General features: G+C 34.3%; 1 protein-coding gene across 1 annotated transcript in view; it reads left to right on the top strand.

The window, feature by feature from the left end:
- The window catches only part of VWC2 (von Willebrand factor C domain containing 2), a 191,842-nt gene extending 175,691 nt beyond the window's left edge, over positions 1-16,151 (top strand). The window contains exon 3 of the mRNA XM_044656900.1: positions 16,000-16,151. Within this exon, the coding sequence (XP_044512835.1) occupies positions 16,000-16,151 (152 nt within the window). The remainder of the gene's footprint in view (positions 1-15,999) is intronic.
- Positions 16,152-16,403: the final 252 nt, after the last annotated feature.

Here is a 16,403-nt window from a genome sequence, read left to right as displayed (position 1 = left end):
CTTTATAAACTTTAAAAGCATATTATTATAAATCTCATTCTTAACTTTGGGGTCCTTGATGTTATTCTTATAGGAACTTATTCTTTAAAAACAAAAAAAAATCCTTAATTATTGTCTTTATTTTAATCATCTGTATACAACTTCTAAAAACTTACCTTGGCAAATGAACTGCTCCTTGTGCCACAATGGTCTCTTCAAATAGTTTTATTTTTCCTTCTTCACTGTAAATTTGTTTTTTAAGAGCATTGGAAACCAGGGTATCTTACTTTCCTTCCTTTAAATATTTGAAATCTCTTCTCCCAAACCTCGAAGGGAGGGTCGAGAAAGAGCTAATAGAACAGCAAGGGTGATGTAAAATATGTTTGGCTTCTTCTACCTTTGCCACTAATTCAAAAGTCATTACCTTCAACAGTCAAAACTTTTAGTTTAGGGGTTTGTATGTTTAGTTGGGCATTTCTGCTTTAGTAACCAGTCCCTCTTCATTGGTCAGAAAGCAATAACTTATTTTTTCTCTAAAAGTCCCATTGATTCTTTCTCGTATCCAAAAGAGCTAGATGATAGAGCAAATCGTTGCAGAATACACGAGTCTTATCAAAATCTTATACCATTTCACAGAATCAGAGAATTTGAGATTTGAAAGAGATTTCAGTGGCCAACCCATACACAGAGTGGTTAAAATATACCTGAGGTGTAGTCATCCAGCTTCTGCTTGAAGGCTATCCTGGTTTTGCCATCAAGGACTCTCCTCTACATGAAAGATTTTCAAATACTTGTACAGTTATCCCATCCTCCTCAAGTCTTCCTGTTTCCCAGGCTAAACATGCTAAAGATACTTGGATAGCAGATACTTAAATCTCTCACTCCATTCTAAACACTCTTGCCTATCTACATCCTTCTTCAAGAGTGGCTCTCAGAAGGTAAGCACTGTATTCCAGAGGATGTCTGAGAACAGAATACTGTGGGACTATTCTCTTCTTATTCCTAAAGCTCTTCCTTTCTCTGTAAAGCCCAAGCTTTTTGATGACAAATCACACTACTGGTTTATTTGGAGTCTACAATCCACTAAAATTCCAGAATATTTTTCATAGCTAACCCCCCTTCCACTTTGTTTTTGTGAAGATATTTTGTATCCAAAGTTAAGACTTTACATTGATCCCTAATTATTTCATCTTACTAGCTCTCACTCCAAATTATTTCTCTTTTGTCTGTCAAAGTCTTTTGGGATCCTGATAGTCCTCTAGAGTGCTAGCCATTCCACTTAATGTGGCATCATCTGCAAATCTTATGAGCATTCTTTGTTTCATTAAAATTTGTTTAAAAAAATTGTTAGCTAGCACAGAATCTGGTATTCCTGGGGTGTTCCACTGGAGATCACTTGACATGTTGACCTAGAACCCTTAATAATCCTCTTTGAATTTGACCATTCAATCAATTTCGATTATATTATTTTATCATGCCTATATCTGTACTTTCACCAAAGAACAAAATGAGATACTTTCAAAGAGTTGTATTACCAGTGTTGGATTTGCTTTTACTACATGGGGCCAAGGGGAAAAGGAAGGTGTCCATTCCATGGGCTTTTACAATAAACTGAGTCTTCTCATCTCAGTTTGTACTTTACTAAGACCATCCATCTCATCTCTGCCTCACCATTAACCTGAAATCTGTTTCTGGATCCATCAGTCAGCTTTTGTAGGTCTGATTTCACCTTATTTCAAAGAGCCCCAGGAATTCTAAGCTACTTCCCAGCCTATGCCATGCCATTACACCCCAACTGTAACCTCCCACCCTTTTCCAGGTCCTCTTTATATATTGTTTTCTCCACTGGACTGTAAGCTCCTTGAGATCAGGGACTATCATGTTTGCTTGTATTTGTATCACCAATGCTTTGTACGGTGCCTAACACATAATAACTAAATAAATGCTCTTTCTTTCTTTCTATACCTAAGTTTTATTGTGGCAATCTCTCCAGAATTAACACCAACTTAGAAATATCTTGAAACTGAAGAAAAATGATCTCTGAGGGTCACTCACTAGGACTGAATACTATTCACAACGTAACCCATAATCCAAGGATTCCCAGGACTCTTGGGTTCACGTGCACTGAAGCTGACCTTGGATAGGTAAGGAGGAAGATGTGACAGGACAAACAAAGAGACTAGTAAAAGAACGTAACCCAAAAGTTTGAATTTCAGTCAATGTAGAAGTTCAGTAGGTGATACATTTTAGTGAAAGAATGGATCCCCTACATACTTTTTCACTATGTATTCAGTTCAATTCAACACACATTTATTAATCATCTGTTACATGTCAGGCACCCTATTAGGCACAGGAGACATAATAAAAATCCATCCCCCCTGGAGGAAAACTGAATAAGGTACCAAGAACAGAGAGAGCACTTTTGCCTTATTGTCGAGGAATAATATGTCATAGCAGAAAAGACTAACCTAAGAATTGGTAGAATTAACCTTGAACCTTAGCAGCGGTCTCTACTACCTGAATAAAAGGGAACAGTCATTTTAAAAATCTGTTTTTATTACAAGAGTGCCTTCTATACACACAAACTATATTTTCTTATTTCTAATTTTTTAATGGAATAAAGAAAAAACCTACCATAGGAACAAATCACTTCAAATTTTCTCATAAAAAATCATGTGAAGAATACTGTTTCTTTATTTGTTTTTTTTTAAATAAAGATTCAGACTTTATGATGTCTTCTAACTCTAACATTCTATGATCTTAAAAGTATCTAAATTCATATTTTATAGAAATGAGACAGAAGGTAGCACAAAGTTAGATTGAAGTGTTCTATGCCTGAAAATCTTTTCTGGGACACTTGTGGTATTACTTTCATGATTATTACAGAACTTTACTGAAAACCATTTTCTTCCAACAGTGAAAACATACGAGCCTCAGGGCTTTTGAACATCTAAGCTGTTCTCAAATGACATCTTCTAAACTAAACACTTATGGAACATAATAGTTGGAAGAGAACTTAAGGAGCTTCTAGTTTAACCATCTCATTTTCAGATCAGGAAATGCATGGCAGATTTATATAGGCAGCTGTCTGGGGAGATTCCAGGGAGTGAGAAAGCAGGCAAAAATGGGAAGAAGTAAGGAGAGAATTTCCCTAGTAAATGCAAGGATCGGTATTGTCAAATAGCAAGCTGGTGTGCATCCTTTCCCTTGCTTAATATGAAATATATATGTATGTGTGTAAATTTGTGTGTGTGTTGGTGGATACACACACAGATAAATATGAAGAAAGAGAGAGCATAGATCTTTGTGAGTCATAAATGTTGCTTAACCAAAAGATCAAATTCTGGCTAATGAAGTTACTGTAGTAGAGGAGACGGTAGATGTGGCCTTGGACTTGGATACTGTAACTAAGCAATCTGGGTTGAAATCCTGGTTGTGATATTCTCTAGCCATCAAGAAGTTGGGTTTGACCCCTGTTTACCTAGTCTTTTCCCTTCTGTCTTAGAGTCATTACTAAGACAGAAAGGAAAGGTTTTTAAAAATGAGGATGACTACTATAATATTGAATATCTATGGAACCCAAAATATAGTGCCAGATCTCATGGTCTCTTAATGTTAATTTTAGCCCATCAAGGCAACCTGATTTATTAATTTCAAAGAATATTGCTACTTTTCTATAAATCTCAGACTGTGCTACGGTAAAAATTTAACACAATGTGTTTTTTAAAAAGAAAGATATATTGTTATCGTAGGGGAGAAGTAGGGAATGGAAATATCTTTCTCCTTAGTTGCCAGTATTGCCAGAAATTTTTTCATAAGTTAAGAAGCTTAGATAGTCTTCTTTGATAATTAGAAATCGGCTGTTTCCTGCTATAGGTAAGAAATTTACATTTTAATTAAATTCCTTTGCATTTATCTACATTGGGACATATAATAATCATAATTTACTGGAAGCTTTTTGTGGTATCCATTCAAAATGGGACTTATAAAATACCTTACAAGGACAATATATTTGATTAACAAAATTATCTCTAAGTATTTGAGGCAGTAATAAAAATGATACAGAAACAGCTAATTCTAATTCAAAGCTGTCTGCAATAATTTCCTGATCAGGCTAATGTAATTTTTGGAGATAAAAAGTTTTTTGGGGGAAAACTCATTTTAAATATATAGGTGTATATGCTAATATGATTATTTATGTAATAAATATGTACCTATGTATATGAGCATATATACATTTAAGTGCAAATTTAAAGTGTATTATATGAAAATGCATATAGACATTCTTTTTTTTTGAAACATAAGCTGTCTCCACTGACCAGCATTAAGACCTAGAGCCTATAAAATGCTATTGTCAAATAAGTTCAAGACATGTGATTCTATAATTAAAGGGGAAGACATTATGAAGGAAGCTGGGCTTTGTTGAAAATATTTCTTTAGGGGTGGCTAGAAGGCTCAGTGGATAGAGAACCAGGCCTAGAAGCAGGAGGTCTTGGGTTCAAATTTGGTTTGCCCAGGGTCACACAGCTAGGAAGAGTCTGAGGCCAGATTTGAACATAGGACCTCCTGTCTCTAGGTCTAGCTCTCCATCCACTGAGCCACCCAGCTGCCCCCTCTCGATATAATTTAGAATTAGATTTTGTTCCATTCCCTCTACCCCCTCAGTAGTGTTTAAAGGTAATTTATTTTTTTTATTTCAACTTTTATCTTTTCCTGTTGAATGATTAAGTCTTTATTGCAACTAGCTCACAATATTTTATTCAACTCAACAAATATTTGTAAGAGTTAGACTCTTTTTTTATTTGTAAGGCATGATGGAACAAAGTTGATTAAAACCTAGACACTGCCCTCAAGGAGCTTATGATCTGGTAGGAAAGATGACAGAGCCTGGTATAGCTATAATGCAAACTATGTTCCTGTGACATTAATGCCATATTCCAGTAGTCTCATTTGCACTTGAAGAATAACAGATGATGTTCTGATTCTGTGATGAAAATGAGCTATTGATCTTTTACTTAACATTCCTCAGGGTGACATTTGCAAAAGGACCCAAGAAGAAAGGGAACAGACAGAAGAGCTTATTTTTGAGGGATGACCAAAAACACTGTCAATAGAAAAGATTGCATTCAGGGCAGAAAGAAAAAGAAATAATTTTATTTAATGTCCTTCAAATAATGCACAAAGAAATTAAGGAACTTGCTAAGTCTCTATTTGATAATATTTTGAATATGCATTCCTGCAAAAAAATCTTGCATATTTTATAATAGTGTAGAAGAGTCATTCAAAATGCTGTTAAACAAAAGCAATCTATTATCTTATGCTTATTAATGCAATATAATGCTTCATTTTTAGGAAAAGTTTAGGGGGAAAAGCATTCTGAATAACTTAATTTTTCAAATCATTCAAGGTCAGTCTCATTTAATATATTGAGTTGTTTGGGTTTTTTTTTTCATTTTTGACAGGAAAACGAACAGTCTTTTATGTGAATGATTGGCTCAAAAGTTAAAACATTCTTCTCAATTTTTATTTTGCCCACTGCTTTCATACATTGTCTTTTAACCTTTGGGTAATATTTAAGGTATTCTTTTACTTCGGTAATGATTTCAGCATCTTTGTCAATATCAATCCATTCTTTTGCTATTTTTTTTGCATCAACTTCTGGCTCTGGAAATCATCATATCACTTTTGATTGTCATAATCTTCTTTCTTTGGAAAACACCCCCTCCTTGTGAATTTTTATTATATTGCTCCTGGAGAACACTAAACCAGGAACTTTCACAACTTTAAATAAGCACTAATGAATTTTAAGTGGAGTGTACCATGAGAAAAATTAATATTAGTTAGATGTAATAATCACTGGAGTGAGGTACAAAAGACTATTCATTGGGGTGTATTAGAAACTTGGAAAGAACAGCACAGTGATGTAGTGCTTCTTGCTACTACATCCTGCCTTCATTTCTCTTCTTCCCCTGCCTGTGTCCAGAATGGGTGCTCCTTCTAGGTGGGAGAATAAAGGAAGATAATTAGCCTTTGCCTCTATCACCTTTCTTTTCCTCCTGCCATCACTGTTAATATGTGGACTGGCAGACCCTTCTTTTCAAGGAGCACGAAACCTTCCACAAGTCTAGAAAGTTGGTGGGCAGAGATTGAGAGTTGCCATGGGTCTCAGTTAGCCAAACTAGCCAAGGAAGGAAGAAATGCTTTCTGAGCTCTGAGAAGCAAGGGAGGCTGGGACCAGCAGAGAGGAGCTGTAGCAAAGATAGCCAAAAGCTCTAAAGGAATAGGACTCTGCTCTTATCTCTCTTCTGCTCTGATGACCATGTTCCAATATCAGAATGAACTGAAAACAGAACCAGACCCAACAAATCACTGCATGACAAAGGGTTAAACCAAGACAAAAAAAAGTTGTTCATTAAATGTACTATATTTTAATGAGACCAAAAAGGCTTTTTTGTACCATTTATAGATAAATAAAATCAAAATTATTTAAAATGTTTTCATCTTCTTAATTTCTACTTTTGTGAATTTGTTGATAAAAATTATTTACTAATATAGTCATTCATGTATAAAATTTACAAAAAGTATACATAATGAGAATATATACTCAATTTTTTATACTAATGGAGTATGTGATCAATAAAGTTTAAAGATCATTCAAACTGGGAGTCAAAAGGCATGGATTTAAATCCTAATTTTGCCAGAAGACTTAGATTAAAATTTGAGCTCTGCCCTTATTGCCTTTATGAATTTGGGCAACTAATTTCACTCCAAACTTTGCTTTTCCTCATTCAATACAACTCAGTAGAGCAAACAAATATCCCCTTTGTGAAAGACAGCATTATTTGGCAATTCAAAACAGCCCTTTTCCATCATTCTAATCTTATACTTGGCTCTCTTTCATGACTACTGCAATCTAGCCTTATAGCACTTCTTGATCTTCCCCAAACATGAGATTTCATCACCTCTTCCATTGCCTTTGTATTGGCTGTCCTTGAAGCCTGGAATACACTCACTCCTCACCTCCTCTTCTTAGTCTTCCTCCAAGACTCAGCTCAAATCCCACCTTGAAAAGGAGCCATTTCCCTTGTATCACCCAGTTGCTAGAACCTTTCCTCCTAAGGTTATCTTTCATTTACTACCTATGAAACTTGTATGCACCTATTTATATAAATTTTGTCTCCCATGTACATTTGTGAGCATCTCTTGGTTAAGGACTTTTATTTGACTTACTTTAGATCCTCAGTTCTTAGTACAGTGCCTGGCACATAGTAAGCTGTTGATAAATGCTTGAGGATTAATTGGTTGTTTGAGATTGATAAGAGTCAAGAAGCTTTAGTTTCAAATCTGGCTTTTTACACAGACTATCTCAGGGATCCTAAGTAACATTCTTAAATTTCTCATTCCCCTAGGCCACTAAGACTAAGCAAGTGCCACTCTACATTGGTTAAGGAAGTTTCCTTATCAAGTGTTCTACAAAATAATGAAATCTCAAATCCCAATTAAAAAAAAAATAATTGCAAGTCCCTACTCTGTTAGGCACTGGGGTTTAAAAGGCAAATGAAAAATAATGTCTGTCCTAAATGAGTTAATATTTTCCAAAAGAAATACAGCATGTCAACAGATAAGTATATATGTGTTAATTTGAGGAAAGGAGCATTAAAAATGAGGATAATAAGGATGAGGAAAAGCATACTGTATGCACCAAACAAAAGCTGAGTTAATAAGAGGGTTGGACTAGATCTAGATCAGCTCCAATCATTTACTCTGAGACAGTGTGTCATAGTGAAGTCAGGACAATCAGGGTTCTAATTCTGCATCAAAGGTCTTGAGGCTATGAGCTAATCAAGGAAGTTACTAGTTTTCTACTTGATCTTCTTTTTTCTTTTGGGTTTTCTATATTTTCTCCTGCTTCAAAGAACTTCCTCTCTGCCCATACTTTCCAGACCCCAGCAGCACTCTGACACTATAAAAATTACAAAATTTCTGGCAATCAATGGAAGAAATCTCTATTCTGGGAATTCTCTAGTCCAGAGGATATTAAGTTGGGGTCTCTGAATTATTTTTAGTATTGTGATAATAGTGTTTCAATATAATTGAATTCCTTTGTAATTCTATGTACTTAAAAATATAATTCTGAGAAGAAATCCACAGACTTCATCAAACTTCTAAAGACTTCCTTGGCACCCCACCTTAGACCATGAAATCACAAAGTTAGGGGCCATTTTCAAAAACATATATTACTTGCTTTCTAACCCAGAGCAAGTCACTTAAAAATTCTTAATCTTTAGTTTCCTCATCTATAAAATGGGGATATTTGAGCTGCTTATTTCATTAGTTTTTCTGTGATATGAAGAAATAGAATATTTGTCAAAAATTCTCTGCATCTAAAAAGGCCTATAAGATTGTGCCACTGTGACTTCAAGACTTCCAAAAATACACAATTTCATAATTGCAGGCACTAATCTTGCTGATAACTCATTTTATTATAGAGTTAAAAGTATAGTGCAAAAGTGGGAAATATGGCAATAAAAATTCATTTAAATTAAAATAATTCAAGAATAATAATAATGTAAATAATAAGCACTGTCCCAATCCTTCATTTTGACATAGAGATGACCTTAAGTTTTCAGTATTATTCCAGTGAAAAATAATCTGTATTCAGTCTGAAAAAGCTGGAAAGGTTTTGAGCATAAATCTTGTTGTGTATGTGCATTCCCTTCTCCTGGTCCCTTCAAACTTTTCTCTTCTACTTTGCTTTCCATTACTCTTCTTATTTCCCTTCAGAAATATCCCAGCTTCAGCAATATTGTGTATTTGATAAACCCAAAGATCCCATCTTTTGGAACAAGAACCCACTATTTGACAAAAACCCCTGGAAAAATTTGGAAAACAGTATGGGAGAGATTAGATTTAGATCAACATCTTACATCCTATTCAAAGATAAACTCAAAATGCTTAAATGACTTAAATATAAAGAGAGATATTATAAGTAAAATGGGTGGACGTAGAATAGTATACTTGTGGGATCTATGGGAAAGGAAAGAATTTAAGATCAAGCAAGAGATAGAGAACATTACACAATGTAAAATGAATAATTTTGATTACATTAAATTAAAAATGTTTTGTACAAATAGAACCAATGCAACCAAAATTAGAAGGCAAATTACAAACTGAGAAAAAAAATTTCATAACAAAAGTCTCCAACAAAGGTCTAATTTCTCAAATTTATAAGGATCTAAGTCAAATGTACAAGAAAACAAGCCATTCCTCAATTGACAAATGATCAAGGGACATTGTAAGAGGGGAAACTAGATATTTAAGGTATGGTCGCCAGAAATCAGATTAACTCAATTTCAAACTATAATAGACTCAAGTCAGAATGACTTTTATAGAAGTTTATTTACAGTTAGGAAGGTCGAAGGTAGGGAAATTGAAAGAGAGAAACTCTGGCCCGGACCAGAGGTCCAAACCAGGTAAGAATTTAGAGGCCAAGCAGAGGGGCACAGACCCTAATTAAACAAGGCTTCTAGCCACAAGGAAGTCAGCCTAACTTACCCATTTGACAATTCAAAGGGAAGCTGCCTGAGGTCTCACCAGAGATCCTTCTACACCAAGTTCGAAGTACCAACTCCTCCCCAGGAAGTTACCATCATATTTAAAAGACAGCAGCTTTCATTACTTCTTGCATCCACCTCTAATTTCAAGTGGACAAATGGCAGCCTCAACACTTTTTTGGACTGCCCAAAGAGCTGTCCCTCGTTCTTGATTTTTTACTTATTGTCACATGTGGGTAACTGATCTTCCCCTCCCCACTTAATTCTAAGTTGGGTGGGGTGACATTATTTCTGATGGCTAAAGGCTAAAGAATGAATGAGGATGAGCTAATTCCATTTACACGATCCCCCCCATGATCCTTGGGTGCCTAGTCACCCCAAGTGCTCATTCTACATAATCATCTTATACCCACAAAGTTCTTCTAACTACAATAGTTAGAGATAAGAGGGGAATGGGAGAGAGAGAACACAAAATCAATGTTTTGCTAGGCGCATTGACAAGAAACCAATTGGGGGGCAGTCCCCTATTGGCATAAAATGCACATTCAAAGTAACTGTTCAAACCCCATCAGTTCAATCAATTGTACCCCAAAGTTCATTCTGGATCTCTTGATGCAATGTAGATTCTTTTTTTAAACCCTTAACTTCTGTGTATTGGCTCCTTGGTGGAAGAGTGGTAAGGGTGGGCAATGGGGGTCAAGTGACTTGCCCAGGGTCACGCAGCTGGGAAGTGTCTGAGGTCGGATTTGAACCTAGGACCTCCCATATCTAGGCAATGTAGATTCTTCAGGCATCTTTCTGCAAACAGTTCATTCTCTGGATTAAGGAATCAGCAAGCTTCTTTCCCTGAGAATTTTTTCTCGAACAAAAAATTAAATCTTGGATTTTATAAAAATACAATCCCCCCTGAAGAGGGTATTTAAAAAAGAAATACCCAGATAAGCTCAGGATACATGGCTGAGTTATGGGGTTGTATGAGTCAATTCAAAAGAAAAAACAAAAACATAAAAAGAAAAGCAAATAGAAGAAAAATGAAACTTTGGGGGGGGGGAGAGGAATGCTATCTAAATCCAGAGAAAGAACTGTGGGAGCAGAAATACAGAAGAAAAACATATGATTGATCACATGGTTTGATGGGTACATAATTGAGGATTTGGGCTTTAAATGATCACTCTATTACAAATGTTAATAATATAGAAATAGGTTTTGAACAATGATACATGTATAATCCAGTGGATTTGCTTGTCAGCTCCAGGATGGGGGAGAGAGGAGGGGAGGAAAAGAACATGAATCATGGAATCTTGGAAAACTATTCTAAATTAATTTTAATTAATTAACTAATCTTTTAAATGACCTGGCTTATTAATGTCAGTTCTCAAATATATTGCCAATAACCCAAGAGAATCCACCTCTTTAATGAAATATAGACCTTTCTTTGAAACTAATTTTCACCTGCTCTAATAAATTTAGCCATCTGAATTGATACTATCCCATCCATATAATTATTATCAAGCATTAATAATTATATTTGTTATAATATATTTATGCTTAATACAATAAAATTAGCATAAATAACGACAGAAATAATTTTATATATTTCTATGATTATACTGATTCATAACAACTATCATAATTATTATACATCAGGATATTTTTATTCATTATTATTATTATTATAGTTAGTATTTACATAGCCCTTTAAATTTGGCAAAACACTTTATATGTACTATCTCATTTGATCTCACAATGATTTGTTGGCTACAACCTACATAGCTAACCTAGAAAAGGTCATTTCTTTGGGTCATAAGGCAGTGATGCTTCAGATCCACAAATTCTTAGAGATTTATCTACTATGCCCTAATAGTGTTGTAATCTATTAGTGACTGCAAAGATGAACTCTTTGATCCTTGAAAGCATGATATGACATCACACTACTTTAAATTTCCCTAGTATGTTAAAGTTAACAATGTTTTTTTTCACATATATTATTGAATTTGATCTGTGGCTAGTGTTTGGGGTTTACACTATCTATCAGACTTCACAATTAAAGAGAAATATATTCACTCTAGTTTTCTCTGCCCATTCAAGTTCTTTGACACAGAGAACTTCAATCTAACAAAGGATTTAGTAGATATTTATAGAGACATTTGGGGGAAAGTGCAGAATAAAAATTAATTTCTTCCTAAAATTACCAATAGAAAAATCACTAGGTAAAGTATTGGTGCTTTAGTTACAAATGAAGTATGTCTCTATATCTCATTATAAGAATATAAATTATATAATTGTTAATGCTTATTAAAGAAATCATACTCAGAAGACTGGCATCAATTTTGTGGTAGACATACCAGATTTCTCTTATTTAAAGTTCTGTCTAGAAGAGGAGGATTTACTTAGTTTTGCTTCTAGTGGCACAGAACCAAAGGAGCCAAGGTTCAAAGACAAAACAGACTATATTATGTGCAGAGGCCAATGATAAGAACTACCTGACTGAAGTGAAGATTGTTATTTCTATGCTAGACCATCAATTCAGGTCAGGTTTTCCTTTCTCTTTGGTTCTAATTTCTTTCTTTTGTTTCTCTTCTATGTAGTGACTCTTAAAATGACTTGTTTGAATATATCCCTGAAAGCCGAATGAAAAAAGTTTTCTTGAGACAGTTTTAAAATAGCAAATGAGGATTATAGGATCAAAGATCAAAAGCTGGAAATGACCTCTGAAATCATCTAGATCAACCCCCTCATTTTACAAATGAGTAAATGGAAATCCAGGGATCTTAAATGATTTTCTCAAGGTTAAATAGAGTAAGATATTAGAAGCAGGATTTGACTCAAGGTCTTCTGAATCATTCAACTAGCATTTCTTTTAAGCACCAAATATGTCAGATAGTTTGCTAGGTGCTCAGGATACAAATACATAAAATGACATAATACTTACTCTGGCTCCCTAGCCCATTGTTATTTCCATTGATCTATGTTGTTTCTATCATCCCTAGGCTTGATTTTTTTAATGAAAATTTTACCTAATTTTAATTAATTCAGAAAAACAGAAGAATGCATTATTATATCTTTTTTAATTTTTTAATTAATAAATTTATTTAGAATATTTTCCATGGTTACATGATTAATATTCTCTCCCTCCCTTTTCCCCTCCCAGAGCTGACAATCAAATACTGGATTATACATGTTTTATTGCTCAAAACCTATTTCTATATTATTCATATTTGTAATAGGGTGATCTTTTAAAGTGATAAATCATGGTCACATTTCACTCTCTGTGTACAGTATTCTCCTAGTTCTGCTCATTTCACTCTGCACCAATTCCTGGAGGTCTTTCTAGTTCATAGAAATCTTCCAGTTCATCATTCCTTACAGTAAAATAGTATTCCATCACCATTATATACCACAATTTATTTAGCCATTCCCCAATTGAGGGACACCCCCTTATTTTCCAATTTTTGCCACCACAAAAAAGTGTAACTATGAATATTTTTATACAACTCATTTTTATTATCTGTATGGGAAACCCAGTAGTGGTATTGCTGGATCACAGAGCATGCATTCTTTTAAAGTCCTTTGGGCATAATTCCAAATTGCCTTCCAGAATGGTTGGAGCCATTCACAACTCTACTAGCAATGTAATAGTTTCCCAATTTTGCCATATTCTCTCCAATATTTATCACTTTCCCTTACTGTCATATTAGCCAATCTGCTACATGTGAGTTGGTACCTCAGAGTTGTTTTGATTTGCATTTCTCTAATTATAAGAGATTTAGAGCACTTTTTCATGTGATTATTGATAGTTTTGATTTCTTCATCTGAAAACTGTCTATTCGTGTCCCTTGACCATTTGTCAATTGGGGAAAGGCTTGATTTCTTATCAATCTGATGTAGTTCCTTATAAATTTGAGAAACTAGACCTTTGTCAGAGATTTTTGTTATAAAAATTTTTTCTCAGTTTGTTGCTACCCTTCTAATTTTGGTTGCATTGGTTCTGTTTGTACAAAACCTTTTTAATTTCATATAATCAAAATTATTCATTTCACATTTTGTAATGTTCTCTCTTTTGCTTGGTCTTATATTCTTTCCTTTCCCATGTATCTGAAGAAATATAATAATGTTCACCTAATTTACTTATAGTTTCCTTCTTTATATTTAAATCATTTACCCATTTTGAATTTATCTTGCTATAGAGTGTGAGATGTTTATGTAAAACTAATTTTTACCGTACTATTTTCCAATTTTCCCAGCAGTTTTTCATCAAATAGCAGGTTCTTGTGCCAGAAAGTTGGGATCTTTGGAGTTCTCAAACACTAGCTTGCTGAGGTCATTTACCCCAAGTCTATTCCATTGATACACCCTTCTATCTCTTAGTACCATATAGTTGTTTTTTTTTAACCCTTGTACTTGGGTGTATTGTCTCATAGGTGGAAGATTGGTAAGGGTGGGCAATGGGGGTCAAGTGACTTGCCCAGGGTCACACAGCTGGGAAGTGGCTGAGGCCAGGTTTGAACCTAGGACCTCCTGTCTCTAGGCCTGACTCTCACTCCACTAAGCTACCCAGCTGCCCCCAGTACCATATAGTTTTAATGATTACTGCTTTATAGTAAAGTTAAAGATCTGGTACCTCTAGTTCTCCATCCTTCATATTTTTTTATTAGTTCCCTTGATACACTTGACCTTTTGTTTTTTTGAGATGAACTTTGTTATAATGTTTTCTAATCCTATAAAAAAGTTTTTTGGTATTTTGATAGGTACTGTCACTGAATAAGCAAATTAATTTAAATAGGATTGTCATTTTTATTATATTAGCTCATCCTACCCATGAGCAATTAATGTTTTTCTAATTGTTTAGATCTAGTTTTACTTGTGTGAAAAGTGTTTTGTAGTTGTGTTTAATAATTCCTGAGTTTGTCTTGGCAAATAGATTCCCAAATATTTTATATTTTCTAGATCATTTTAAAATGGAGTTTCTCTTTCTATCTCTTACTGTTGTTTTTTTGTTGGAAATATATAGAAATGCTGATGATGAATGTGAGTTTGTTTTGTACCCTGCAACTTTGCTAAAGTTATTTATTATTCCCACTAGCTTTATAGTTGATTTTCTAGGATATTACATCTTTTAATAGATTTTTATGGGAGATTATAGGAACCAAAATAATATAAGGGAGACAGTGTCTCTGGTTTTGCTTTTTGTATGATGTAATAAAATATTGACTGGTGTTAAAATCCTGAAATTTATCCTTCTACTCTTCCCTTTCTAGATTTAGTTCTCAGAACTCATCTAGTCCATACCATCAAATTTTATCTTTTATGTGTATTGGGGCCATATTTTAATTTCTAGACCAGCCCTATATGTTCAACTACCTACAGGCTATCTCTATGAAGATGTCCTACGTTCTTCATAGCATCTTCCTCCGAACTGTTTCCTCTCCTCGCTGTCTCATTTCTTTTAGAGTGAACATCATTCTATTAATCTCCTTGCCTAGGCATCATGTAATTATCTTTTTTCCTTCATTTCTTTTCTCAACTAATCCATCCCCAAGTTCTTCCTTCAAAAACACTCTTCAATTTACTCTGTGCTTTATTTTCAGACTAAATCTATTTTACATTCATACCTAGTATACTTAAAAGCCTCTTTGCTTTAGGTTTCTTAGTCTTCAACTCCCAATCCATCGTCCATATTGCCACAAAATAGGTTTCCTTAAAACATCATTTCCATTGCGTTATTTACTTATTTTGTAATCTACTGTGACTTCCTGTTACCAGCTGTCAAAGCCCTTTACAATCTGGCCCTACCATACCTATCCAATTTCATTTCTTCATGACTCCCCTGTAAATATCCTCCAATTCAGTCAAATTGGAGTCTTTAATCATATGTTCATTAGCATGATTAGTTAATGCTAATTAATATACTTTAATGATTATAATTAATTATAATATTTCATTCCTTGTTATTAGTTATAATAGTTTATTATCATAGCTAACATATGTCAAGGTCAGTCTTGTCTTTGATAAGGAAATTACCTAAGGATGCAGTCCAGCAATTATTCTGTATCCCCTTCTTTATTTCTGAGTATCCATTATCCTGACTTGATCCATTATCCTGACAATAGGTCATACAGTTTTAGAATAACGACCTCTAAAGACCTTTTAATGGATTTAAATTCCATCCCAGCCACTTACTTTGGACAAGTCATTTCAACTCTGGCCCTCATTTTCTTCATCTGAAAAATTAAGGATTTGCACTAGATAACTGGAAAGGCCCATTCTTGTCATAACTTTCTACAACTGGAATTATTGTAAAACACAATTTTCCTCACTTTTTCACAATGAAAGGACTTTCCCTATCCACAGTGAAATGTTCTGTGTTTGTATTTTTTTACTGAATCCTCCAGAAGGGACAGTATATATTACGTATAAATTCATCTACCGCATGGCTATAACGTATAATTGCTTTACTGTATTTCAGGCCCAAACTGTTTTGCAGAAACCACTGTCATCCCTGCTGGAAGAGAGGTGAAGACAGATGAGTGCACTATATGCCACTGTACTTATGAAGAAGGCACTTGGAGAATTGAACGGCAAGCGATGTGCACTAGACACGAATGCAAGAAAATGTAGAGAATTTACAAATCCAAGTACTCTGATGTCTTTTTTTTTTTTACAAAAAAAAATTTCACTTCAGATGATCCTCGGAAATATGAATAAAAATGAGAAGATTTTTGATGAGAAATAATGTAAAAACACTGGTATTTTGGTTTTCTTAGGAACATAATTACTGCAGATCAAAGAAATGAAGATATTTAAAAGGAAAAAAAACTTTTGACATAAAATTCCTGTCTAAATAAATGTGCTATTTTCACAGTGAGTACA

The sequence above is a fragment of the Gracilinanus agilis genome, chromosome 1, assembly GCF_016433145.1.
Source record: "Gracilinanus agilis isolate LMUSP501 chromosome 1, AgileGrace, whole genome shotgun sequence".
Lineage (NCBI taxonomy): Eukaryota > Metazoa > Chordata > Mammalia > Didelphimorphia > Didelphidae > Gracilinanus > Gracilinanus agilis.
The sequence above is the reverse complement of the archived record's forward strand: the minus strand, read 5'-3'. Positions and strand labels throughout refer to the sequence as shown.